Source organism: Cyanistes caeruleus, chromosome 21 (assembly GCF_971803275.1).
Source record: "Cyanistes caeruleus chromosome 21, bCyaCae1.hap1.1, whole genome shotgun sequence".
In the NCBI taxonomy this organism is placed as follows: Eukaryota; Metazoa; Chordata; class Aves; order Passeriformes; family Paridae; genus Cyanistes; species Cyanistes caeruleus.
The window spans coordinates 7,790,409-7,817,887 of NC_141721.1; the positions used below are offsets into that span (position 1 = coordinate 7,790,409).

General features: G+C 42.9%; 1 protein-coding gene across 19 annotated transcripts in view; it reads right to left on the reverse strand.

Moving 5' to 3' along the window:
- The window catches only part of BCAS3 (BCAS3 microtubule associated cell migration factor), a 301,169-nt gene that overhangs the window by 156,511 nt on the left and 117,179 nt on the right, over positions 1-27,479 (reverse strand). For 17 of the 19 annotated variants that reach the window (XM_086858967.1, XM_086858965.1, XM_086858973.1 and 14 more), the window contains 3 exons: positions 21,900-22,000; positions 18,675-18,871; positions 17,195-17,292 (listed from right to left, as the gene is read on the reverse strand). In XM_086858967.1, the coding sequence (XP_086715093.1) occupies positions 17,195-17,292; positions 18,675-18,871; positions 21,900-22,000 (396 nt within the window). Of the gene's footprint in view, positions 1-9,801; positions 15,950-17,194; positions 17,293-18,674; positions 18,872-21,899; positions 22,001-27,479 lie in introns of those variants that run through there. The other 2 variants (XM_086858978.1, XM_086858976.1) reach the window with 2 other exon arrangements.

A 27,479-nucleotide genomic window follows, 5' to 3' on the forward strand; every position in this document is an offset into this window, starting at 1 on the left:
AGCAGGGCTGCATCGTCTGTTTGCTTATAAACACAGATCTCCCTGCACAAGCCCAAAACTTTGCAGGAGAAAATGATCAAAAAGAGTTGGAAGAAGAGATGAAAGAACGGAGCAGCTGCCAGGCACTTCCCCTCATTCCCACCAAGCCAAGAATGACTATTGCCACAAGGAATATCAGCTTTTGTTCTCCAGCAGCTCATCCCCAGCTGATGCCAGAGGCACAGACAGATCACCCCAGTGTGCACAGCCTGGCAGCCTGGGACATCTTTGCATCAACCCATCAGCATTGGCAGGGCTGCAATTCCATTTCTTTCCAACTCTGCTTCCTCCTGCAGGACACAAACCTGTCCTTTCGGGCCAGGCCATCAGGAACAGTGATTATAAGATTCTTTTTTTCCCTTCTCTTTTCCACTCAAGCAATTTTTATGGAGGCCACGATTTGTGATGGGCTGGGTGATGCTTTTTACAGAATTCAACAAATTAATCTTGAATTTTGGCATGTTTCTACATAGGAAAACATCAACCATAATTCACAGAGAGCTCTGCCAAAGCGGAAGCTCCAGCTCCAGACCCACTCATGTGTTACATGGGATCCACTCCACGCAGGATCACTTTGGATGCCTTTTAGAGACACTTGGCTCAGTCCCAGCCTGTGATGTTTGCATGGTGCCAGCAGCTCAGTGAGGTCAGGCTGCTGCTCTGAGCTGGTCAAGCTCCCACTCTGCAGCCATGAGGTTCTGGATGCAAGGAAAGGCATCCCCTGAGGATTTCCTACACGAGGATACCCATGGTGTCATTAGACTGAATTATGGTTTGTCTTTATGTGAAAGCAACACCACTGAAAACATTTTCACTCCAGACAGAGAATCTGTGGATGTCTCTGAAACTCCTGGTTCTGTTCTAGATGCACTGATCAATTCCCCTGCAGACAAACCCCAAGCCCACAATGAATTCATTCACTGCGTTCAGCAGCCAGCAATAGCCAGTAGTTGGCAGCAGGGTCCCTCCACCTCAGCCACAAGCCTTGGGGAAATCTCCCCTGGCTGGCAGAAATCTGCATCTGATGGTATGTTAGGAACATATTTGTCCTCCTTCTCTGCAGTAATCAGGATAAAAAGTTCATGTGCTCTGCCTGCCTCACTGTCAAAGCAGGACATTCCTCTTCCAGGAGAGTCTGACACAAGAGGAGCTGGATTTCCCTCAGTTACTGATTCAATAAAATCCCCAGCTTGTCTTTTTCTGTGTTATTGCAGCACTAAAATATTGCCTGAATTGAAATATATACTTAATTTTATTTACAGTGAAGGAAATAATTTGTTTGGTTTTGAAAGAGTTAATAAGGAAGAAAATCACACACAGTGCGTGTTAAAGGTTAGAGGAATAATCAGTCATTTGAAAAACACTACATAAACATTTTTCCGGATGCAATTTTCAGTCCAAGGATACATTTCCCAGTAGAAATCAGCAGCTAAAAAGGAAATCATTTAGTCTCCATAAGTGCCAAATTGTATCCTGATTTTTCCTGGTCTGGCTCAACTTTCAAAACTAGTGGTTCAACTTCTGCAATCTTTCACCCAATGACTATATAAACACATCCTTATAAGACAGACATAATCCTTGGGTGGGCCAATTTATGTTGGATTATGAAAATACTTAAAGTACAGAATCGTATAATGACTGTTGTCCTTTGGTTTCCACTAAAAGGGAAAATAAACCCCTCCAACACAGACAGTCTGCTCCTTCCAAGGGCTCTCCACGACAGTCGTCTCTGGCAACTGTGTCAACATCTTCTGAAAGTGATTAGGTACCACTCCATTTATTATTTAGTTATCACAAGCTCTATTTTAATGACACCTAATGTGACACATATCTATTTTGAGCTCTCACGTGCAGGAGGAAATAAAAAAACCCCAATAATCCCTGGCAAATTGTCTGCACGTCAACGTGGCGAGTCCCTGCTGCACGAGGGGAGGGGGGCGAGTTGTTCCCTACCCCAGCCAGAAAAACAGTTCTCACTTTCAAAAAATCCTCTGGCTACTCTCAGTTTGGTTAAAGGTTATATAAATAGTAGCTTTAAGAAGGATAAAACTATCTCCATACAAAGCAAACATATTCATTTGTAATTTATTGCTGCCCGATGCACATATACACATACCCAAGGATAGATGTTAAATCCAAAAAATTATCTGTTCCTGCCCGCTTGTACTTTCAGCGATGGAACTGAGGAACAATGGAAACTTTTATTCTTTGTGGAAAGGTAAATTCTGTTTTTTCACTTCCCCTGTGAAACTCTAGAGTTTTTACAGGCAACTACAAAAGTCAGCGTGTTAAAGCCAACAGTATCCCATCTTCAACACTTACCATGTGGTAGAACAGAACTTTCCTTTCCCTCCAATGTATAAAGTTATGTGAAAGAAGACATTTTTTCAAGTCTACAGAGAGTAAAGAATAAATTACAGTGATAAGATCTGGAAAAGTTTGGTTGGAAGTTAAGAGATTTTCACATCTGTGTCTACACATCCATGTCTTGGGAATAATGTATCTCAAGTACCAGTCACATAAAAATGCAAGAAATTGTTCCTCTCTCAAAGGCAGCCAAATCATTCATTGTACTCATGTCTACACTTTGACTGGTAGCTTCCAGCAGAGATCTGAGCTAGCAAACTACAAGGTTCCCCCTGATTTCAAACCCTGACTGTTTAACGTGTGTATGCATTAAAAAATACATAATTAGTAACATATACACAGCTTAATTCACCGTGGCATTATTCCCTCTTTGAGCTGGAAAAAGTTAATTTATTCATGCTGTTCAAACATAAACTGAGTGATAGTGCAGGGACTCTGCCTGCAACACCAGCAGCCTGATTTATATCCCTGAAGTCAGTGACCATCCTTCCCTCTGTTTCTGAGGGCTTTGGGATTCACTGCTTTTCCAGGAAATTCTCACATTGTGCTGTGAATAATAGTCCAGTGTGATGTCAGCAAGAGCTGAGGAATTGCTGCTCATTTATTTAAATAAACATGGCACAGCCTTTCATGCCTGCTGCAGAAAACTTGCATGCATCCCATGGCAGGAGCAGGAGGAATTGAGCTGTTTGAAATGCTCCTCGAGGCTTTTCTGAGCCAGCTCAAGGTGGGAGAAAGGCTGAAAATAAAGCAAAATGTGCAGCCTAACCCTGTCTGGGCATTGCCCCCTGTCCAGGGCAGCTGCTCAGATAACAGAAACGTGATGCACACCTTGACACACATTTCACAGCTTTATTTCCAGAAAGAATAAAATTATTTCAGCCATCAAGCTTTCAATACTTTCCTCTGGCTGTCTTGTATAATGTATGATTTACTTAAACAGATTGTATTATGAACCTCTAATTGACAGACATAATAATTAACAAATACCTCATATTCCAGAGAACACATAATGAGGAATGAAGATTTAAGTGTAAGGATCTCAGATGCTCAGTTTATCCTAATTTTTAACAGTGTAAAGCATTCCAACAGGTTCAGCAGGGCAGAATTGTAGCAGACACACTAAGAAAGCCCCAGTAGCTCTCTGAGGCACAAAAGAAAAGTTTTTGTTCAAAATCAAGAATTTCTGGCTGACATATTTCACGTTCCTTTCAAATTTAAAACACCCTGCTCTGAAAGCCACCATTATTTCCAAGTGAAGAAAGAAAAGGGAATTTTCCCCATTTCCCCCCACTCCTCACTCTGCTATTGTCCCCTGTATCTATTTCCAGGAAGCCAGATTCATTAGGGTTAATCTGCCTACTAAATGAATAAACAAAGGATTTCTCTGTCACTGAGGGGCCAGGTGAGCCGATATCATCTTCTAACACAGAAAATCATCCGCACAAATACAGCGCAGGAAATTACCTGCTGCAATCCCACACCTGGGATCATTTGGCAAGTGCCTTAGAAATGTTGAGTAGATGACTGAAATCAAACTAATTATGTTGGGTTTTTGTTGTTTGTTTTTTTTTTTTAATGCAGATCTTCTATCTGAAGAAAAAAAAGGAGGAAAAAAAAGGAGGGAAAAAAAGGAGGAAAAAAAAGGAGAAAAGAAGGAGAAAAAAAAGGAGGAAAAAAAAGGAGGAAAAAAAGGAGGAAAAAAAAGGAGGAAAGAAAAGGAGAAAAAAAAGAGGAAAAAAATGGAGAAAAAAAGGAGGAATAAAAAGGAGGAAAAAAAAGGAGGAAAAAAAAGGAGGGAAAAAAAGGAGGAAAAAAGGAGGAAAAAAAAGAAGAAAAAAAGGAGGAAAAGAAAGGAGGAAAAAAAGGAGGAAAGAAAAGGAGGGGAAAAAAAGGAGGAAAAAAAAAAGAAGGAAAAAAAAAGGCCTTTCTGAAAATGTGATGTAAAAAGGTCTCTGATGTCTTGGCTTACCTCACTTACTAAAAATGCAGAAAACTTCCTTGGATGACAATGTTACAGGATTTGTTTAATTAAAGAATTCTGCTTCCTCACTAATGACAGTCACCTCTGGCTGTCTCCAGCAGTGCCCACACTGCAAAAAACATCCAGGCTTTCAAATTGTTGCTGTGAGAATCTCATGAAAGATACAGAAAAAGGGATCTAATGAAGCTGGCACAATTTCTAATACCACAGCATCCACCTGCTAGTAACTCCTGACACAGACCCAGCTCTGTGTGCTGTTAGTTCTTACATTTCTGGTGGGGGTCACAGCTTTGGGAGCTGACATCAGAAGCAGGAGTGGAGATCTGGAAAAGGTTCACATCTTACTTTCCAGATCTTTGCTTCTTGAGGAGGAATAAATTGAACCATGGGATGGTCTGGGTGGGAAGGGACCTTAAAGATCATCAATTCCCACCCCCTGCCATGGGCAGGAACATCTTCCACTATCCCAGATTGCTCCAAGCCCTGGAGCTTGGACACTTCCAGGGATGGGCAGCCACTTCTCCAGGAAAACACTGACATAGTAGGAGCAGGAAGAGAGGTTGGGGGAATTTACCAAAAAACTCTAAAAATGAGGCAGGAAATTCCTTGGAAGCAGGGGTGTGAACTGTGCATGTGCTACAGCAGAAAAGGAGCCAGCACAGGGATTAAGAATTACAGAAAACACCGTGACAAAGGTGGAAGATGTGCTCAGCAGCTGTGACTGGAGACAAGAGGAAAATCTGAGGAAAAATGAAACAAAAATGGGAGAGGTCCCAGGATTCAAAGAAAGAAGGCACACCTGGGTAGAAACATAGGCACAAAGCCCAAAATTCGGAACTTGGTAATGCTATGGAGGAAGCAAGGGCAGGATTTGAAACTTTGGGATGAATGCTGCTCCCAAAACTACCCAGCAAAGGGCTTCCTTCCCTCCCACAAACACAGATTCCATTTGATGTTCCTTCTACAGCAAGCAAGAAGAGATAAATTAAAATTGAGAACCTAGAGAGGGCTTTGATCCTATTGCCTGGAAATATGTATACGAATATTTTCTCCAGACGTACTTTTGCTATATATGGAAACCAAATGCTGACTAATCATACAAACCTTATGGTGCCTGAGCACAGCTGTGATCTGCAGCAGAACACTGTCACAAGGGCCCAGGAAAACAGGGAAAATCAAGAAGTTTGCTGAGAAAGAGGGGAAAATGGTGATCAAAGGCACTGGAGGCCCAATCAGACAAGAGGGGGAGTTTCTAGCTTTCAAGATCCAAGTGACACATTTATTCTTGTATTACTGAACTTCAACAGGCCAAGTAATGGTTATCCATTCTCCAAGGGTAGAGAAAAATGATTCTGTGTGAGACCTGCTGACTCAGGACAGCAGTAACAGGATGCAAAAGCCTGAATTCTGGTTTGTTGGTTTACAGACAGCACCAGCTGGCAGGGATGGAGCCATTTAGAGATGGTTATCAGGACATGGCCTCGTGTTCAAGGCACAGACAGGGATGGGACATGGACAGAAGCTCTGATGTGGCATTGTCACTTGTGCTGGTGGCCAGAGCACAGTCAGGGCTCCACAGCTTGAGTGTGCTGAGGAATATGGGGGTTTTATTTCTCTAGGTACTCCCTGTGCCCAGAAATGGGAGAAATAACAACTCTGAAGAGCAGCATCAATTCTTGCTTTTCACTTAAAGTGCTCATCAGTGTGGCATAGCTAATTAAAGCTTTCAATAGGTGTTAAAAATTCCTGGGCTGTAAGGCAGCAAATGCATTATGAGCAGGCAAAGGCAAGTGGCTACAGTTTAGAAGCACAAAGGTGAGATAATGGCCTTCCACATCACTGAACTGTCAACCTCATTTAGCACAAAGCCTGGCATCTGGAGATTTCAAATCATACAGCCGTTTAAAAATATATAGAATGTTAAATTAAATGACAAACACGGGACATGTCACCTTTTAGAGGCAGAAATGTAAAACCAAAGCATATGTTCTCCAACTGTATTTGCTTCAGGATCAGCAATATTTTTGTAACCTCATTAGTTTCTTGACTTGGTTTTAAACATGCAAGGATGGATATACAAATAACTTACAGGTCCTCCACGTGATATCCTTGATTATAAGTCAATCTTTACCAGCAAAATAAATTAAGAACTGGAAGTTTAACTCTTGTGGAAGGTGAAGACAATGAGGAAAAATTTCTGCAAGCTGTTAGGGATGGAAGTCCCTCTGTATTTTGAGCTCTGTCACTAAGAGATGAGTGCAAATATCCCATTTACACGCACACCCTGTGGCTCTGTGTGTGTCAAACCATCCCTGGCAGCCCCAGGGCTCAGAGGCAGCCATGGACCCAAGCCCTGGTACCCTGGGCCAGCCTGGCAGTGTGACACAGCCCAGGCTGTAGCTGGCTCCTGGCAGGGTGGGCGTGGGTGCTGGCACCCCGTCCTGTGCAGCAGTGTCACACCAGGGCAGCTCTGTGTGCCCGTGGGGAGGTGACAAACCCCACTCCCCAGCACCATTTGGTAGCTGTGCATGGTGCTGCTGTTCTGCACAGCCCAGCCCCACGTCCCCCTGGAAAAGGGGGCAGCCCCCACCTGCCACCCCCGTGCCAGCTCCGTGTGCCCCCGTCACGAGCCGTGACCCGGAGCGGGCGTTCGCACTTCACGCCTTGCACAATCCCTCACTCAAGGGTTATTAAAAGGCCATAACTAGGCCAATAAAGCTGGATTTTATTTGTTCACGCACAGCAGAGGGGGAGTGCTGCCTGCTGATGGCACTGAACAAAACATCACACCCCACTCCAAACTCTTTTTCAACTCCTGCTGCAGAAGTGGATCAGTTTTACAGAGAGCAGGCAGAAATGGTCACATCAGACACAGCTGGTGCCCCTCTGCCTTCCCCTCCTCACCCCCATCATGGGGAATATCTGATACCACCTAATGATCACCAGTTAATAATGTCACTGAACCCTGGCCCAGAACATCTTTAAGCTGTGCATCCACCCAAGAACCTGCCTCCATAAGGATGGACGATCTTCCTCTGCAGGAGCTGTAGGACCAGCACAAACCAACTGCAGTATAATTTAACTTTTATTTTTGTCAGCCAGATTCACAAAGTTTCAATCACGTTTCATTGGAGAGAAAGAAAAAAAGCACGAGCCAAACTTTGAAATAAAATCATGAAATAGTGAAGCACTGCTGGCAGTTTGGCTTACTGGGCATCAAAGTTTAAACTTTGCTTTCAACCTCGGTTTTCCAAACACGCTGTCACTCACCATAATATGGGTTAAAAATAAGGGAAAGCAAAGATGAAATGTAAATGATTTAAATGCATGCATATGTTCTTTTGTAAAATGCATAATGCAGCTGCAAGATTTTTCCTCATATTTTGGACACAAATCAAGGGGGAAATGGTTCACTTATGATACAGTGAATTTTTAATCTAACTTCAGTGCTAAAATGTAGCTCCCTGTAAGAATTTCACTGTATACTGGGTGTTGGTTTGCTTTATTTGGGGTTTTTTTTACGACTTAAATACAAACACCAAAACCAAAAGACTACAAGAGCACTTTTTGCTTCTCCAAATTCTTTCATAGCAACTTTATGCTTGTTAAAAATCCACCAGCAACACGAAAACTTTGCAGATGATCTACAGCCATTTACTCCATCTGATGTTCAGTCACAAGTAAAGTTATCCTCACTTTTAAAATATATTTTAAGTGATGGGCAAAAAGTAGAGCATACAGCAGTTTGCTCAGCATTCCTGCTGTAAATAATAGAGGTGAAAATCCCAATTAATGGGGACTGCAAGGAGCTAGCAAGACTTTTACTGCAACAATGGCTTCTCCTGCTTTTTTGCATCAAGGCAAAATGAAGTAGGTAGCAGTTTCCTGGAGTGGTACAGCCAGGATTCTCTGCAGTGCCCCAAAGCTGCAAGGTGCTACCAATGCTTCTCCCACCAACAGCACCGTGACGCGGAGCCGAGGAAACGCAGCGCAAAGGGGATGGCAGAAGCAGCTACTAAAACTCCCACTCCTCCAAGCTGTGCCAAAGCCTCACAAATCCAGGAGTTATCCCTCATTCCAGGTGGGCTGTGGGGAGCCAGCTGGGACGCAGGGCCGGGCGGGCGAGCGCCGCTCCCGCAGCAGATGTGAGCTCCAGGGACAGCAGCTGTGCCAGAGCCCCCGCGGCCTCCACACGAGGCACAAATGGTTGCCCGCTGCTGCTGGAGGGAAATGTCAGGGAAGAAAAGCTTGGCAAGCCTGGGATTTCAGGAGAGCATGGTCTGCACCCCACCTGACCTGGGGACATGGGATTTTTGATAGGACTATTACAATCGCAGAGCTTATGAAATGTATCTGGAAAGGCTTTTGTGTTGGTTTTGGGATAGGATACGAAGGCCCCAGGAATCCACTCTGAGGCCTTAAATCTGTGGCCAAACTCCAGAAAAACCCATATGTTGTTCATATCAGCACCTTTTGCTTTTCTCTTGCTCCATTTTCCAGGCCTGCACGGAGCAGAGCCTCGGGGCACCAGGGCTCAGGGACCACCTCTCACCTGGAGGAATCCCAGGATAAAGATGCCAATAACCCAAACCTGTTTTCTGTCTTTTGCTGCCTGTGCCCTGCTCGTTTCCACCTGCACCAGGGGAGCAGCACCAGCAAGCACAGGGAGTGCTTGGTTTCATGTGCTCCCTCAGAGACTCGACATTCCTTGTACCCACACCTCCTCTCCCTTCAGCCCAGACACCTGGAAAAACAGGAATCTGGCACGCTGGGAAACTCCGGGAATTTTTCAGAATTTTGGGGGATTTTTTCAGGATTTTTTTCGGGGCATTTTTAAGGGTTTTTTTATGATATTCAGGCCATTTTTTTTTTTTTTAGCAGTTTGGAGTGTTTTCAGCCATTTTTTGGGAATTTTTGGGAATTTCTTCTGGAAGGAGGAGAGTCCCAGGTGGGCTGTTCCAAGCAGGAATAAAAGCTCCGCAGCTGGAGGCTGGAACCTCCAGGACTCTCCTGGCACACCAGAGCAGCTGAGGAGGAGGAGGAGGATGGTGACAATCAGGGGCTCCTCTCGGCCCGTGCCCCCATTCCCTGCTCTCTGCAGCAGCCACTTGCTGGCACAGCTTTGGCTGTTCCAAATGGAGCTGCAGCAGCAACCAGCACCCAGTTCAGCCTGGCCTGGAACAGAAAGTGAAAGTTAAAAGCACTGCAAGCAGCAGATAAAGAACTATTAAAATCTGGCTGGGGTGATGCCAGGGATGGAGTCCAAGGCAGGAGAGGAGCCACAGCTCCAAGCCAATGGGTATCCCACAGTGGTGGATAATTAAGGAAAACAAAATATTTTCCATCTGTTTCTTTACCCCTTACGTCACCGAGGCAATAAAATATATACACAAGTAAGCACCAACAGGCTGTATTTCAACTTAATATAAATATTTATTCCCAGCAGAGAACATCTTTACTCCAGCGAGTAGCCAGGGTGAGGAGGCTGTGATTGCAACACCCTCAAGGTATTAAACTCCACCTTAGAGTAGATGAAATGCTTGGCTAATATATCATGCCAAATAGCTCTGTTTTATGTGTCATATCCCCAAATCCACACTTCTGCTCACTCATCCTTATCACACTCTAATGGACAATTGCTAAAACCTGTTCCTTTTGGATTAACAGTGGTGAAAATAAGTGCTTATGCTGATATTACATTAAATATTACAGCAGGAGGAAGCTGAAAGACAAAAGGAAGGGTCTGCAGAGCCCTGAAGACAAGGGCTGAGGTTCTGGAACACTCCTGAAAAGAGGGGGGGACCTCAAGAGGATCAGAACCAGAATCCTGATGGCTGAAACCCTTAACATCTAACAGAGACTGCAGGCCAAAGTGGCAACAAGAAATAATGAGGCACATGTAGATGTTTTCAAAGCAAATATGGGAAATGGTGAGCAAATACTTTAAAAGATAAAGCCTAATTTAGTGAAATCACTAAATAAAAATGTCTCTATTATAAACTGGTTACAAATAAAGCTTTCCCTGAAAAAATACTGACTCCAAAATTCAAATACTCTTCTTTTAACTTGCACATCCATTTTAAGGCCATTTCAAGCAGTCTAGATTAATAGATGAGCTTAGAATATGTTACAAGCTTATAAAAATATAAAGATTTGCAAAATGCTTCCTTTAAGCAGCGTAGGAAAAGAGCAGAAATGTCAATGCACACGCTGCCTGCAAATACCAGTGGTGTGTTATTTCTGTGCAATCTCTCAAAACACAAGTACAGACACTGAGGTTTCTGGATCTCTTGTAAGTTTAACAGTAGCTGGGAGCTCTTAGATCTCCAGCTATAATAAATATTGTATCCTACAGGAGCCCATCGGGAATCTCAGCTCATGTGTTGTTCCACAGAAGATTGTGGTGTCAGATATGATTAGAATCAACACTTCCCACTTATTCAGAGCTTTAAAGCTACCTACACACAGCATTAACAACTGTTAATGAAAGATAATTAAGAGGCACATAAGACTCTCGTATTAAGAATGAGTTTTTGTTAACTAGCGCAAAATACCCAGGATAATAAGATTATTTTTTTCCCCCTAAATAAACCGAAGGCATTTCTGTGCTTGCACCATGCTCTAGCCCAGTGCAGTTTTTCAGCTGATATGAACTGAAGGTGGCTTCCCCAGCTGGAAGTCAGTAGCTCACACTTGAGCAGTGAGACGCTGCAGAGGCTGCACTAATGGAGCCCTGTACACGCGTCAGGCAGGTTGTGTGACACGAGAACAACTGTCTGGGAGCAGCAGCACTGTGCCAGTGACCATTATCGGGGCCCCTGGGGGCCCCACTGCAACTTATCTTCCTGTGTGAAGAAAAACCCCATTCCCCTGGATTTGGTTACAGTGCTGGGGAGGTCACAGTTCAGCTCTCAGAGAACTGCTGGGCCAAAAATCACACGGCGGAAGGGAACAAGGAGAGCAGCACCTCCAGGAACCTCAACTGCTTAAAGTCAGGTTCCACCCAACACAGCAGGGTCTAGAAATTGCTGCTTTTTGATTTTCACTTGCATCAGTGAAATCAGATGCATGCAGCATCAGTTTTTAAAGCTGATAAAGTCTTGGTTTCAAACACAACCATCTTAGAAGAGATGAATTGCTTCGCTCACTGTCAGACTGCTCAACTGTACCAGAGGCAAACTGGGATGAGGAGTCTCTTCTGTCCCTTGCAGGGTAAAGCTACCCCACATCACCACATTGTGCTGTGGGGAGTGAGCTGCCACCTCCAGAACTGACTAAACCACCCACAATCATCACAGGGTGGAAAATTAAATCAGTATCTAATGATTCTGCTGTCTTTCACTCCCTGCTGCCATGCCTGTCCTCTCCAGTGTACTTCTCCTGCCTCCAGAAAACACCCACCAGTGTTTCAAGACATTAATGCTACTCCATGTATCCCTGCAGCTGAGTCTTTTCCCAGTCCAGGCAATGATCCAGCAGCAAGTGCCCAGTCAGTAGTGTCAGGTCATTTCAATTTCTCCTCACATCTCCCCAGTCTATAGGGCATAGCTGCTCCTAGATGTAATCATGTACACTGCATTGGCATCTTGGAGCCTGTTGGAGTCAGTTCTGTCTCAAGGCTCTGTTCAAAAATCATCAGATAACATTTTCTCAAATTAGATGAAATAAATCAAGTTGAAAACATTCTAAGTAGCAGAATTTTGCATTATGCAGTTCATGCACAGACACACACTTTGCCAGGCAGATGAGCTGGATGGAGGGAGCAGAGCACATGTGAGGAAACAGATACCTGAGGTATTCCACATGCTGTCACTAGTCAGGGAATAATGCATAAAATGTTATGCAAATAGGTAACATAATAAGCATTTTAAACAGATATATTAACAGGATCAGCACAGAAGTTATTCCAGTAACTTCAGCATAGGCTGACAAGACAAATAACAACAAACCAAGCAGTGCTGGGTCGGTGTTTTTGTGTTACTGAACAGGTGATGCCCCCAAAGAGCAGCTTGTTCTCTGCCCATTATTAAAACCTCTCAATTGCTGTGAAGAACAGCCCAGGGGCCAAACCCCCTCCTTGCCTTCAAAGCTCAGCATTATCCTCTACAGCCCTGAGTGCAATCTCTATCTGCCACAACAAACCACCTTTATCCCATGCAGGTAATTACAGGTTCAGGTCAAGGACTGCAGCCCGGATTGATTTCACCTCCCTGCAGCCCCGGCTGGCTCCACTCAAGCAGGGCAGCTCGAGCAGACACCAGAGCTCCTGGAATGGGAGCCCAGCCCTGGCTCAGCCTGGCATTTATTGCCTGTGGCAGCAGGGACAGCCTGGGAATTCACAATGTTGGTGACTTCATCTGCCAGCTGCATTCACACATCTTTACTACCTGAATAACTGATCTGCCTGCTCCGAGGCAGCACTTTGTGGCGTACAGCTTTTGGGAATAAATATTTGATCGTGCATACAACAGAAAGGAACTCAGATGGTTTAAGGTGTGACAGCAGAAGTGTTTATTAAATTGCAGGTGAGAGCATTGCTGGACAGTAAAAGTCTGTCCCGTGGTTGCTGCCTCACAGGTGTGGTGATGAACAATAAAAGGACAACTCCCTCCCCCACAAAGCCCCAGTCAATTCTTCTGTTCATCAAACCCTCTGCAGGCAGAGCTCTCTGTCCATGACCAGCCAGTCACACACAAAAGAAAAGGAAGTACTAAATTACAAGCTGATTTTAAGTGGGCATTGATTGAAGTAACCAGAAGAGAGCTTAGTATTGTCAGAGTTTTATACAACAGTAATAAACAATCTTCATTAAAAAATGATGTGTGTGTGTCCCTGCAGGACAGCACTCACCAGGCTTCAGTTGAGAACATTAAGGTTCCCCCCACCCCACAAACAATTAATGAGAAAAAGAATCCTCAGGATCTTTTTCTTCTACAAATTAATTTTATTCATTAAATAATGCCATTCACTGAAATCCTTCCCACTCAATTTCTGCATTTATTCTAGGCAAGAAAGAAACAGATTTATGATTCTATTCTGTGATCGCCTCCCAGCAGGAATTGAAGGGGTTGATGCAAAAAAAGAGATCAGACAATTCCTCTGTCAATGTTCTCATCCTCCACTAGCAATGCAACCAACTCATTACTTGGCTGATGGATAAGTGTCCAAAACCTCTTTGTGTGAGGGAATAAACAAGGTTTCCATAGGCAGACTCACAGATGCAGCCACTTCTCTTCAATGAGCAGGACTGAGTCACTGAGCACACCTGAGTCACTGAGCACACCTGGGCTGCAGCTGAAGGGAAGCACTCGTGTGTACACTCAGTGCAGCACTCTGAGCAAATTCACTGACCAACAACTGCTGCAAAATCCTTTCCCTACAGCTTTTCTAGCTCTGAAAGCTCAGAGTTGACTGTGCAGATATCCTAACCTGCCTATACCCCTAATTTCTACATCATTCATTGTTCAGAGAGTTGTACCAGGTTTGGGTTTTCAGCTATGGAATACATATGATGTATGTCATACATATGATGTATGTCATTCCTCCACAGGTTATAGGATGAAAATTCAGAGAGGTGCCTGGACTCTCTAAGGTTTCTCTTTCATTTCTGGGCTCATAAATAGAACCTGGCTTACTAAGATTTAACCCATCTGTGTCAAAGCCAAGCCACAGCCTGAGCACACCTTTGGGGAGGAGGGACAAACACCCTCTGCTTGCTGCACACAGTGAGCAGCTCCTACCTGTGCAGTGCTTCTGCTGCTGCATTATCATCAATAATAATTCCTTCCTGCTTTACAAAGATTTAAACCCACTGCTGTCCCCCTTTAACATTTCCAACTGCCAGTCTGGAACAGCATCTGGAATTACAGTGCATTTAATCCTTGAGGGTACATTCTCTCTATGATGCATATGACTAAAATATGTGCATTGAGGGACAAATGTCTGGTAGTTTTAGGTGACTGAACTTTTGAAAACTTTTTTTGAAAAAATAAACCAGAGAAGAGTGTCTTAGGAGAATTTTGAGTTGAGAGAACCATATTGTAATTTGCATTTTTAAAATATATCCAAGTAATCTTTACAGATTCAGCCATCCACCTTGAGAATGCCATTGCAAATTTTCACTATTGATAACAGCATTACAGTTCTGCACTTTTTAAATGAAGACTTTTACAAGTGATCTTACGAGATTGTCCTTAGCACACCCCAGTTTTACAGACACATGAGGAAATCCACGCTTTAAAAAAGCACACAAACTGCTTATTAAATGCAACACCAACGGGGCAGAAGGGAGGAAGCTATTGAGGATGGCAGAAGGATAATGGGAGATGATAAACATGTACTTGGAGTCTTTTGATAGGAAGGAGAAGTGATGAGTCAGATAAGCAGAGGCGCCACACGGGTTGCATCTCCAAGCAACAGGCAATCAAACCTCCAGATAAGCATCTTCATAAAGTGCAACAGGCTCCAGTGCAGGGGCACAGCTGAACAATCACTTCCTGGTTCAGCTCAGGCAGGAAAAAATTTATGACCTACTTAAAAATCCTTCAAACCTAAAAATGTCTTTTCCATAAAGAACATCAGCCGTGTAGGGCATGCCGTGGGAAGAGCAGGAAATGAGAATACTTGAAGTGGTGGACTGGAACACAAAAACCCAGTGCTGTACATGAGTGGTATTAAAACCAAACCCTTCCCCATCCACAGCTGAGATTAATGGACTTTTCTGCACATCTCAGAGGTGGGAAGAGAAGAAAATCAGCATAAAATACTCTTTTTTTCCGTTGCTGGGCCATTGCTGTTACAAGAGCAGTTTAAAATCTCAAAAAACAGTGTATATATTTTCCTTGTGTCTCCTTTACTCTGCAACAATTCACACCCTTAAACCATCACACAGTTTAGAATTTGAACCCCTAAGTTCTGCATGGGAAAGAATGAGAATCAGGCAATACAAAACCTGCAAAGAGATGCTAAAATCCCTGAATCAAAAATCAATTCCAACCCAACCTTTCTGGGTGAAGTAAATAAAATACTGCCATCAGCATGTCCCTAACAAAACCCATGTATTGTTTACATGAAACTTATGAGGTGTTATAACCAAACTGAGTCACTGCTGTACAGTAAATATATTTGCAGTGTCTTAACAATGTATACAATGGATTTTGGCAATTTTAACATGGACACACATGTTAAAGGCATTACAAATGAGGCTTCATCACAGTCACATGAGTCAGTTCATATTAAAGCCCCATCCACACCTCAGGAAAAGTTGTTCAGCAACTTTTGAGGCTGAGCAACTCAAGAGGCACAGTCCTGTGTGCTCATTGTTTCTGCTGTAGATGGAGTAACACAGCTTTAGGAAGTGCTGCAGTTATAGAATGGTCACATTTCAGAATTACAGGTGAAGGCACTGGTCCTGCACAGGAGGGAAAAATCCCCACCCTGCTAATGCTGATATCTCTCTCTGGATCAGCTGATAGTGTGGCACAGCTCTGCCATTAATCACTCTGAATCTCCAGTGTCACATACACAGCCTGAAGCACTCCTGTGATTCCAACTTGGAACCTTTTAGGAGCAATAAGCATAGATGGGAAAAAAAATCATAACTGATGCATTAATATTTTCTTCTGTATCGAACAATTATTTTCAAAATTACTTTGTCATGTAGTAAAACAAACAAAATTCCCTTTCAGTAACCAGCACCAGATGTTTGTCTAAGCCCAACAGGAATTAATTTAACAACTTTTAAATATTTGAAAATGGAATTTATAAGGACAATTCTCAATATCCAAAGTAAATGTGGTTACTATTGAACTCTGTTATAAACACATATATGAAATATCCTGTAATACCCAAATAAATTCATTTGGCAAACAATGAAGTATCTTGGACTCAGCATTTATATCAAACAGCAAACAGAGTCTGAAACAGGAGCTTTTATTTTAACTCTCTTTAAACCAACCTTCAGAAACCCCTTTCTGTATGTGTTACAGTCTCTTTTTACAGTTTAACCTCAATCCAATCAGGAGCCTCCAGGGATTTTCAAATCGCTAAAGATTAAAATCCTCTCCGACTTGACTGTTTGACTAATGCTGTGTGTTTAATAATTCTACTTGTGAGAGATTTTATTTGACAAAATCCTGCTGTGTGGACCCCTCAGACGCTGTACAGCTGCACTGGAACATAAAGCTCTGCTTCTGCCCTTGTTTCTTTAGACAGGCTATTCCCCAGCACTGAGAGGAAAAGAGAACTTTATAGTACATCTATTACTCTGTTGATATTAACACAACCACTGTGGTATTAAATCTACACACGCTTTTCAGAGCAGAGCAGTGAAAATGTGCCTATTACACAAACATTAGATAAACTCTCCTGTTGTCCTGACTGTTCACAGAAATCTATTACATTTATGATTACATTTCAATGAAAGCTACTTTATAAATGACATGGAACTGTAATATTCTATGCTTTAGGCATTCATTAATAAAAGCATTTCAGTGTTAGTATTTGTAAATGTTCTGCTTTTTAGTTTAGGCAGTTTTTAGCATTCTATAGCTCATGTTAAACTTTACATAAATAGTGTGTCCAGATCTTACCACAATGCTGTGACTTCACATTCGAGGGGTAAGAGGGGGCAGGGGGGGAAAAAAATCATCATCATGGCAGGACTGAGTATTTGTATGAGACAGCACTTACCCTGTGGTGCAGAAAATCAGGACAACCTTGATGGCAACGATTAGTACACGTGTTACCAGCCAAAACAAAGGACCAGATTGATGAATATGAAACAGAAAGTGAGGATGTTCTTACCTGAAGTAGCGTCGATGACCGTGGAGACGCCGCGCCGGTCGGCCGCGGGCCGCGGTGACCCCGGCATGCTGACGGGCTCCGAGCGCACCGGCTGGATCCTGGCAACCACACAATTCACACAGTGAACCAGGCTGGGAAAGAACTTGAAGATCATCAGGTCCAACCTATGACCTGACACCTCCTCATCAGCTAAACTACAGCACCGAGTGCCTTGTCCAGTCTGTTTTTAAACACGTCCAGGGAGGGTGACTCCACCTCCTCCCTGGGTCGACAATTCACAGTCACCACCTTGCCACGCTCAGCAGGGCCCAATCCCACCAGAATCACCTGGGACAAGCAGCAATTTAATTGTGAAATGGCTTAAAAGCTGTTGGAAACTTCTGTTTTCCCTCTCTTGGTGCAGCTGAGATTGCACCCAGAGACTGGGACAAAGTGGGTATTCCCAAAGGATGGCTCAGATGGGAGCTCCCAGGAAGCCTCAAAGGAAAAAGCTCACCCTACTCAAACCTGGCTAAAACGCCTCCACTGCTCTCCTCAACAGCAACATTTTAAAGATCCATTTGTAATTGCTGATTCCTTTTGTAACATAGATCTGTATTATTTCTTTTTATTTCTGCTTGCTTTCTGCACATGAATACATATATATATTAAGAAATAAATTTGGCAGCCATATCCTTACTCATGGCAGAAATTACACACAAGGAGAAATCACACATTTGAAACCCATGCATTTCCAGTCCAAGGACAATCTGCCCATTTTGATGGGAATAATCGTATCATCCTTCTCTCTTGCTTTACTTCTGAGAGTTTCAGACACAGTCCCAAACAATCCAAGTCCCTACCACAGACCTTTGGACTTCAAATCACATGCAGAGTCAGGAGCGTGGAAACTTTTTAAATCTGGAGTTACTGGGCAGGACACAAACACTTGGAGCATAAATCTCTTCTGCAAATCACCAGTAAATGTAAACCCAGTTACCTTTGCTCTTCCTTCCCTTCCCTAAGCTCACCCCCTGCCCCCAATTCCAAATCAGTTCATCTCCAAAAACCAGTTGAATTAAATACATGGAAAAGAATAACAAGGAAGGAAAAAAATGAGTGGGGAAAAAAATAAAACAAGGGAGGAAATAAGCATTTCAGGAGTTCACTTACTGTTCCAACACGCTGACCACTGTCTAAATTCATGGCATGAAGCCACTCACATCTGAGAGAACAAATTTATTAAGCAATACAGAAAGTGTGAAAGCAAGAGGACACTGAGCAAGGCCAGCAGACTTTGTGCTACCTTTCCCTGTCATGTGCCCAAGGAGGGGCAGCAAAAGGAATCTGAGTTGCTTGGCCTGGACAGATTTTTGTCATTGGTGAGCCACAAGCTCTGGACAAGCCTGATAAAAACCGTGACACGTCCTACACACGTGGCAGGAGGCAAATTCTGCACACAACAAATGTGAGTCAGCTGGGAAATGGGTTTTATTTTCACCTGAGGCTGTTGAGATCGAGATCATCTGTGTCAAAGTCCAGGAGAGGCTGCGGGGTGTCGCTGGGCCCGTGCGACTGCAGCACGGAGGAGCTGGAGGAGATGACGGTGGTTTGGCCTGAGGGGTGGATGGTTTTGAACTGGAACTGAGGGCCCATCCACAGACGTCGATGAGGCCCAGTGTGAGTCACGATTTCCACCTGTGGGAAGGGGATATGGGCAATGATTAACACAGAGCTGCAGCTTCATATAATGAATGGTTCCTTCAGTACGCTGGGCTCCTGGAATCCTGCTGCTCTCCAGTGAAAAGGGTGTTCTGAGCCAGAGTGTTTGGAGGAATGTTTAACAAGGGGAAATTGGGGATGTCTTTGCCAGAGAATGGATGCTTTAGCCAAAGCCAAGAGCCCATTGCAGAGACTGGAAAGCTCGTGAGCCACTATCCTCAGGACAATGGACTCCAGTCCTTAAATTGTTCTGAAGATCAACACTTCATTCTGGCCACCACTTCACCTGATCCTGTTCTTTCCTCCCCTTGCCATGATGGAATACACCCCAAAACTCAAATGCTGTGACCAACAGGGAACACATTTCTGCCTGAATCTGCATGGAGCAGAGAGAGGAACCAAGAGCCCACATCCCCCAGACATCCCCCATCCCGAGCGGGGTGAGGGAAGTGAGGGATGAACTCCTCCCAGATTTGTGAAAGTTCACAGCTTAAACTGCTTCCCATGGATACAGTGAGAGCTGGATTGCAAATCACAGCTCCTAATTCCTGTTGGCATGTGTGAGGAGAGGCTGGCACGGAGCATCTTGTGGGAAGTACAAGATCCATAACCCAGAGTGATGGGAAGAGTGCTGGGATGAGCCCAGGTCATGCTCAGCACACAGCCATGGATGTGCCACACACAGGGTCCACACAAACACATCCACTGAACCAAAATTCTGACAATTCAACAGAAGTAGGATGTTTGAGATCAGGAAAACTGTAAATAAAAGCGTAAACAAAGCATACAACTTCTATAATCAAGAGAATAGAAGCATTAAGGTTGTAAAGATCATGCAATACAAGACTAAAAATCAAAAAGCATTTTTAAAGATCAGAAAAAGGAAAGACAAAATTAAAATATTAAGCTCTGGCGAACTCATACTTTTAAAATAGAAAATAGATATGAAGTTCCTATCAATTTCTGCTGAAACAACAATCAGCTTCACAGCAGAAATTTAAGTTAGTGAGGAAATTCATTAAAACAGATTTTTGTATAGATGTATACTAGTAGAGATTCTCCTTCTCTAGGAAGCAGCTTGAAACCCTGGATGATGCCAGTTCTGTGCTAATGTCAGACAACAACCACAGCCTATGCAGCTCTATTTCCATCTTTGCATTTAGCTCAGCCTAACTCAGCTTGGCTGCAGTCGCTTCTGAGGCAAGTAGCTTTTATGTAGCAGCGTAAATTAGGCCACAGATAAAGTAATCTGTGTATTTTAAGCTTGAAACCATCAGTGTCACAGAGCCGAGAGGTAAACAGATGCCTCTGCAATTTTACTGAGGCTATGGCCAGATGTTCCTATTCACTCCCCTGTTGTGTGCAGGACAAACATATTGTATCTACTTCCCACTGACAGCACACATTACCCACTGTTCTAATTGAAAAGTTGAAGTGAAGGGCGGTGTTTTTTCACTGCTTGCTGTTACTGTTGATAACAACACTTTAATTTTGAAAAACATCCTTGCACTTTAGGCTTAATCTGAAGTGGCTTGCTCGGGGAGCGCCAGCGTCGCCGCGCTCCAAGGGCTCTCATCACTTCTGCTCTCAGCAGGAATTAAACATTCCAGGAGCATTCTCGGAATTATCTGTGTTCTGTGACATCACTTGGGATTTTTTTTTCCCCTTTATAAATATATTTCCTCTTCTAGAGGGATGGATGTGGTGAAGTTTGAGCAGTCTAAGTTCTGTTGACATCTTATATCTTCCAAGAACTAGTAATATACAAACAGACATAATGTAAGTTTAGCATAATCTCGATTTTTCTAAGGTTTCAACAGTACAATAAGGAAATATTTCCAAACAGTCCTGGAGAGGTGGAAAACTACAAGTGAAATCTGCTCCCAATGAGCTCAGATACAATTCCTGTTGACTCCTTGATTGAGAAGTTTCATCATCTTTGTGCTCTGAGAAATCAGACACAGCACAAACAAATGAGACACCTCAATGTGCAGCCACATCTGAAACCTCAGACAGGTAAATGAATTCACATGACTGGATTCCCCAGTGAATGCTCCTCCTGGACAGGTCCATGTGGAAACCTAACCTCTCATTTCAGGAAAAGGCTATGTATGATTTATTCACCAGTGGGAGAAGCAAATCCCATCCATAAATATTTCATATTTATGCCATACACTCCAGCAACACATTTAATGCATCACTCCCATAACAACATTGTTCTTAAACCAGAGGAAACCCACCTAATTTGTCAGGGTGAATTCCATGGATCAGGTACCTTGTAATTGCTTTGGCAAATCCAGAGCATTTGTAAATTTAATTTATTTATTTAACTCTAACCTTTCATTTCTATCAGGAACTAATTCTCAGTGTATTATTCATGACCTACATTCTTACACTGAGGTTCTGTTTTGAGCCAAATGGTCAAGTATTTACTGAGTTCCTACAAAGAAGCTTCATTGACTGAGACAAAGCAAGATTGGATAACAAGACAAAGATTTCACCTCATATAAAAATCCTCCACCAAGCATGATAATTCTAAAGCAATACAGTATTTCTATCTGGCCATAAGTCACAGGAATTCTCAGCAGGAAATGATAACCAGGGAAGGAGGCAAGTAAACCAGCTACTGCCCCACTTTTATTGTCAAATGCAGGGAGTCCCATATCAGCACACAAAAGGCACCATCATTCTGCCAGCCTCCTTTATCCCTGTCCAAAAAGGACCATGCCAGGAGAAAAAAGGGAGGCAGGTCACTTGGCTGCTGCCAGCTGAAACTTCCCACTTCATCCTGAGCTTCCCAGGGATGTGATTGTGTCAGGAAAGTTGGGGTTTTATTTGTTTGGGACCATCAGATCCATACCCCCACTCAGGAGTGGAGTCAGTTTTACACACAGCAACACCCTGGCTGTTGGAAGTTTATTTCCCACTTGGAGGAAAGTTGTGAGTTTTACTTCCAGTGGCTCCCACTGCTGTTTTCCTGACCTGGAAGCCCCCCAGAGCATACCTGTGACAGCCACTCCTCATCCTCCTGCCCGCTGTGGTCGGAGGCCAAGCTGTCGTAGGACTCGTGCCGGGTGATGGGCCCAGGGCTCCCCGGTGGCACCACTGGAAAAAAACCCACAAAACACAAATCAGACTTATTGTTAAATGCTTCATTTAAAAGAAAAAAGCTTTTTTAATAAGTTAATGGCACGACAATGTATGTTTTCCTAAATCTGTGACAACAGATTTTCTAGAAGCACAGAAAGAACTCAAATATCAACGATCAAGTATTGATATCAAATATTAATCAAATATTTCATTGATTAAAAGCATGAAAATATTCCTGCTTTTTGACTTGGATATATCCATACAGCCACCAGGGTAACCCACTGGCTCTTCCTCTTTTAACCTGAAGTTCTTAAAATACCAAAGCATTTTTATGTTCCCACATTTTATAATCACTCAAAGTTTTAAAAAGTTTTTAAAAACTATATTATTGCAGGGTTGACTTTTATGTGTCAAGCTTCCAACCACAACAAATTTTTACAGCCATGTAGTAAAGCCCCAATAATTGGAGTTTTAATGGCAAAGCAGACACAATGGTAGCCATAAATACAGAATGGCGCCTCTGTAAAGTAAATAGCTTTGCATAAATCCATACACTTTATGGAATAAAGGGATTTCCATCCTGTGTTGTGTGTGTCAGTACCTGAAGCTACTGAGTCATTTCTCAGACCTCTGGAACACAGAGTGTCCATATTCTCAAACCTGCAACGTCCCAAATTCAGCTCAGGGCCCAACTTATTCCAGAATTATTCCGAATGCCAGAAAAATTAGGACATATTCTTACAAAGGATGCTTAGGTTGGTTATTAGGAACAATTTCTTCATTGATAAAGAATGGTCAAGCAATGGAAGAGGCTGCCCAGGGAGGTGACAGAGTCACCTGGAAGGGTTCAAACAACGAGCAGAGATGGCACCTCATGGTATGGTTTAGTGGGCATGGGTTGGACTTGATGGTTTTGGAAGTCTTTTCCAACCTTAATGATTCTGTGCTCCTATAATTAAGCACCGAGATTTTCCCATGGGATATATTTGGAAGAAATTTCTCCCTGTGAGGGTGGGGAGCCCCTGGCACAGAGTGCCCAGAGAAGATGTGGCTGTCCCATCCCTGGAAGTGTTCCAGGCCAGGCTGGACAGGGTTTGGAGCAACCTGGGATAGTGGGAGGTGTCCCTGCCCATGGCAGGGGTGGAATAAAAGATCTTTAAGGTCTCTCCCAAGCCAAACCATCCTGTGATGCCATGATCTGCCATTTTCCCTGCAATCCCCAGTCTGTGCCAGGGCACACCCACACCTCGACAGCCCCAGGTGTGATTTCAGCTCTGTGTCTCCATCAGTTTTCAGACAATACAGAAACCACCTCCATCTGCTTCCTTACATCCATGACAGACTTAATTCCATAACTGAGGAATGTCTGTCTAGTACAAACTCCTGTTAAAGAACACACACACCTTCCTGAGGATCCACAGTACAATCTGAATATGAAATCACAGCACCCACTTCTCTTCCTCAAAGTTTATACATGAAACCAAAGAAACCATTATTTTGACCCATTTTTCTGTTGCCATGCTCCCCACATCTCCTGGCTCACTGCTCTGAATCCTCCTGCCTGTTTTGGAGAGCACAGCTGATCAACTGCAGGCTTTCCTGTTATTGAACTCCCTAACAAACTTCATGGCTCCAGCAGATGGTTTTGCTTTCAAACTAACAGGAACTTTATGGACTGATCTGCATTTTTTTTGTTCTTTCTATCCCAGAGGCAGCTACCAGAGCTGTCAAGATTAGGGAAGCTGCAAAAACACAGCCCAGGGAACAGCATCCCCCCTGCTTGGTCGCTGTATTTCTCCCTTGGGGAACACTTTTACATTTTACTGGAGATTCAAGTTGGCTTTACAGTGAGAAAGAAACTTGAAAAAACAACTAAAAAGCTGAACAAGTGATTCGTTTTGGTGCTACACTGGAAACCTTTCCCTGAGGAGTCACAGGTCCTGTGCTTCTGCGCAACTTCCGAGCGCAGCATTAACTCTTTCCAGCCAGGAGTGATGAAATGCTGAATTCCATGGAAAAGCTCTGCCTGAGAGTTCACCAGCAGGGCAGCAGTGATAAAGCCTCAGCTGAGGTCAGCCCTCAGTCATTTATTTGGCTGTTTAATAAAGCAGCATTTCAGTGGCACACCTACCACAAAAGCAGTTCTGAGGGGCTGGCTGGGATGGGGGATCCCAGCTCACCACTGGTCCTACTCCCACCATTCCCAGTGGGAATGTGCAGTGTGCTGGGAGAAGTGACCTTACCAGACACGTGATCCTTGCTGGAGATCTGCCATTGCTGTGCTGCTTGCTGCACATGCACATATGGGCACATTTTTCCAAGGTAAGGATGCCCTTGAAGTTGTAGGAACAAGCACGGTGTAAAAACACAAATCCCCCTTTTTCTCCATTTCTGGGTCACACACACCTCTCACATCGGTATCAAGTTCTAAGAGGAGATTAATTTAACCCTGGGAGGACATTTCCAGGAATCTGGGCTCAGGAGTAATCTTTTATCTTCCAGCTTAATTCTTTGAAAATCTGAATTCACACTGGAAATGACAACAGACTCTCACCCATCAGTGAGGTTATTCTGATGCTGCAATGCAGAGTATTTCAAATTTCTGAAGAATTTCCCAACCATGCAGGATAACAAATAATAAAATTCCAATTCTTGCAAAGCTTTTCAGCAAGTGTTTTTTACTGGTTCTCCTGCAATTTCTCTTTCATTGGGAAAAGTCACAAATGGAGCAGACACAGAGCAGGAGCAAGAAGGCCTTGGCTGCACAGAGATATTTTTTACTGCAATTGCAGGTGGTTTGTACCTTCCTAAAATAATCAATTCAATCAATAATCAACTGTGTCTGAGCTATGCTAACTTTTAATTTTCTGTTCTCACACAAACATCTGGAACAAACACATCAAATATCAGACTGCAACTGAGTTTGTTTCATCTAGAAATACACAAACACGAAGTGAAAAGGTACAAAAAAATAAGTGCTTATTAAAAATCTAAGGTGAGAATTAAAGCATACAACTTCTGTCTGTGCAATATGACAGGACATGAGTTTCAACAGTCTGCTTAAGGCAAATCAATCCAAAAATAAGCATTCAAGGATACTTCTGAAAAACTGGACGGATACCTATAGCAAAAATCAGAGTTTTGCCATCAGTATTTGGCAAGGGGCAAGAAGGATCTTGGAGCTGTTCAAAGGTAATAATGGCACCTTTACCCTCTGTCCTCCTCCAAGGGCAAAGTTGACAGCCTCCCTTGTCTGCACTGACAGGATTGATGTTACCATTATATTGAAAGAAGATTGTATCTGGAAAAAAACCACATTGCAAATGAAATTATTTGTGTGATAATTGTTAGTGCCAGGAAAACTGCACAGAAGGGACTGTGGAGACACAAGTGTCAACACAAGCCAAGGCAAAGGCTGAAATATAGCAGAGCTGATATTTCTCTGGAATTCCAGGACCTGATTCACACAGTTCCATGAATAAGTATGAAAAAAAAAACCAACCCTATTTAGAAACTTCTCCATGATATTTACTGACAAGTAAAGAAAACAAACAATTTGTATTAATCTCAAATAATTTGCATAGATGTTCCTGCCATGTGAGCAAGACCTAGATAAATACACATAGGAGGAATACTGGAATTAACACTCAGTGGGTTTGCTCATGGATGGGCTAATTATACAATAAATACCTAAAGCTAAGACAAATCTTCCTTCAAAGATTATAAATTGTCATCTTTCAGCAGCATAAAAGTGTTGGAACAAAGAACCACTACAGTTCAATTGTAGTGTGTGCACTTATGGCTTTAATTTGGGAACAATAAATCATTAGTTTTACTTAGTTCTGTGTACTTCTTGAACCAAAAGGTTTTAATTTTCTCATTTATAGAAATAAGCTTTGCACAATTCAATTTAATTGAGAGTTACAAATGAAATTCCCAATGTGCTCTTCTCTAAGGGCTGGATGTTTGTCCAAATTAAGAGCAAACAAAGGCATTTGAGCACCACAAAGCCTGTTTGTTTGGTGCTGCCTTTCGTGCACATGCCTGCAAACACCCAGAGAGCTTGCCTTTTCCATCTCCATAATTATAATTTAATATAATTAACATTTATAATGTCAAATCAGTTTCTAAAATGCAGTAGGAACAGGACAATGTACCCTTAACTAACCCCTTCAGTCTCCAGTGATGTCCGTGGTGAAGAGGCACACAGGATAAAAATGATTTATTCCTTGTTTTCATAAAAACCCCTCCCTAACACCTGATTTTGATGCTTTTTCTCTGGTTCCTGAGTTACAGCTAGGTGGTGTAGAGACCTGAGGTAAGCACCTGATTGTCAACAAACTTCAGGGGTCCTTGTGCTGGAGTTCAGCTCCACAATTTGAATTATTTCCTTCATGCATTTATTCCAACGTGATGGTTCTGGTTCAGGTCACCATGGAGCCACTCCAAATTCACCACAATCACCTTTCTCCCCTGTTATTGATGTGATCTCAGCTCTGTCAGGGCTCGGTTTTGGTGTCCCACAGCTGTGTAGTTCACATCCAGCACATGTTTTGTGGGTTTGTGGGTGCTCTGTGCCTCTGGCTCTACCTCTGCTCAAGTGTGACAACAAAGCAAAGGCCAGGATTTCATTTTGGCAGAACACTCACAGCCATGTTAACAATAAACCATTTGTAGGCTGGAGATATGCTCGATGTAATTTTTCCTGTGGCTGCACGATACCGAGCAAAGTTCTGGTTTTAATGCAGTTTTCAGCTTGTAAACTCCTACAGGAGCATGGCATGCAAATTAAAATATCCTCCTTTACCCAAAACTACTCCCTGCTCATTTTTTTCCTGTTAGGACTTTCTGAGATTCTCCAATGCATAAATATAATAAAATTAAGCTTAAAAAGGGCTATAATGCAGGAGTTTCACTAGATTGACAACTATTTCACACCACAAATTGATTAGAGCTGCATTCATTCATTATTTGTGTAGTGTCCACAGTTTATTAGGTACTTTATGGACCATCCACTCTCTGTATCAGCACTTTAATAAAGACATAGGTAAATCTGTAATTAGGAGATGAATTCTTCTTACATTTTTTTTTTATGACTTTGCTCCTTTCTCACGCTGGTCTGACAGTCTGCAGCCTGGATTTTTTCCCCAAGGAAAGACTGGAATACATTCCCTGTACTTAATTTCATCTTCCATCTCCAAAGTTCTCTTAGGAGTCAAGAACGATGCACTTTTAAATCTGTGCAGAGCTAGAACCTGATACTATTCACAGGATGGAGCACCTTAAAGCTGCTCAACACTCAGACTGTGAGCAGACAATCAGTTCGGCACCACAACAGAATAAATATATTCTTTTCTGAGTTAAAGAATAATTTCAACTGCACGAAGCCACGGTGAATTCCATCTGATGGCCATCTTTAAAGAATTATGGAAGAGGTAACTATTTCTATAATTCACTGACTTCAAAAGTATGTTTGACATTATTGTCGGGAAAA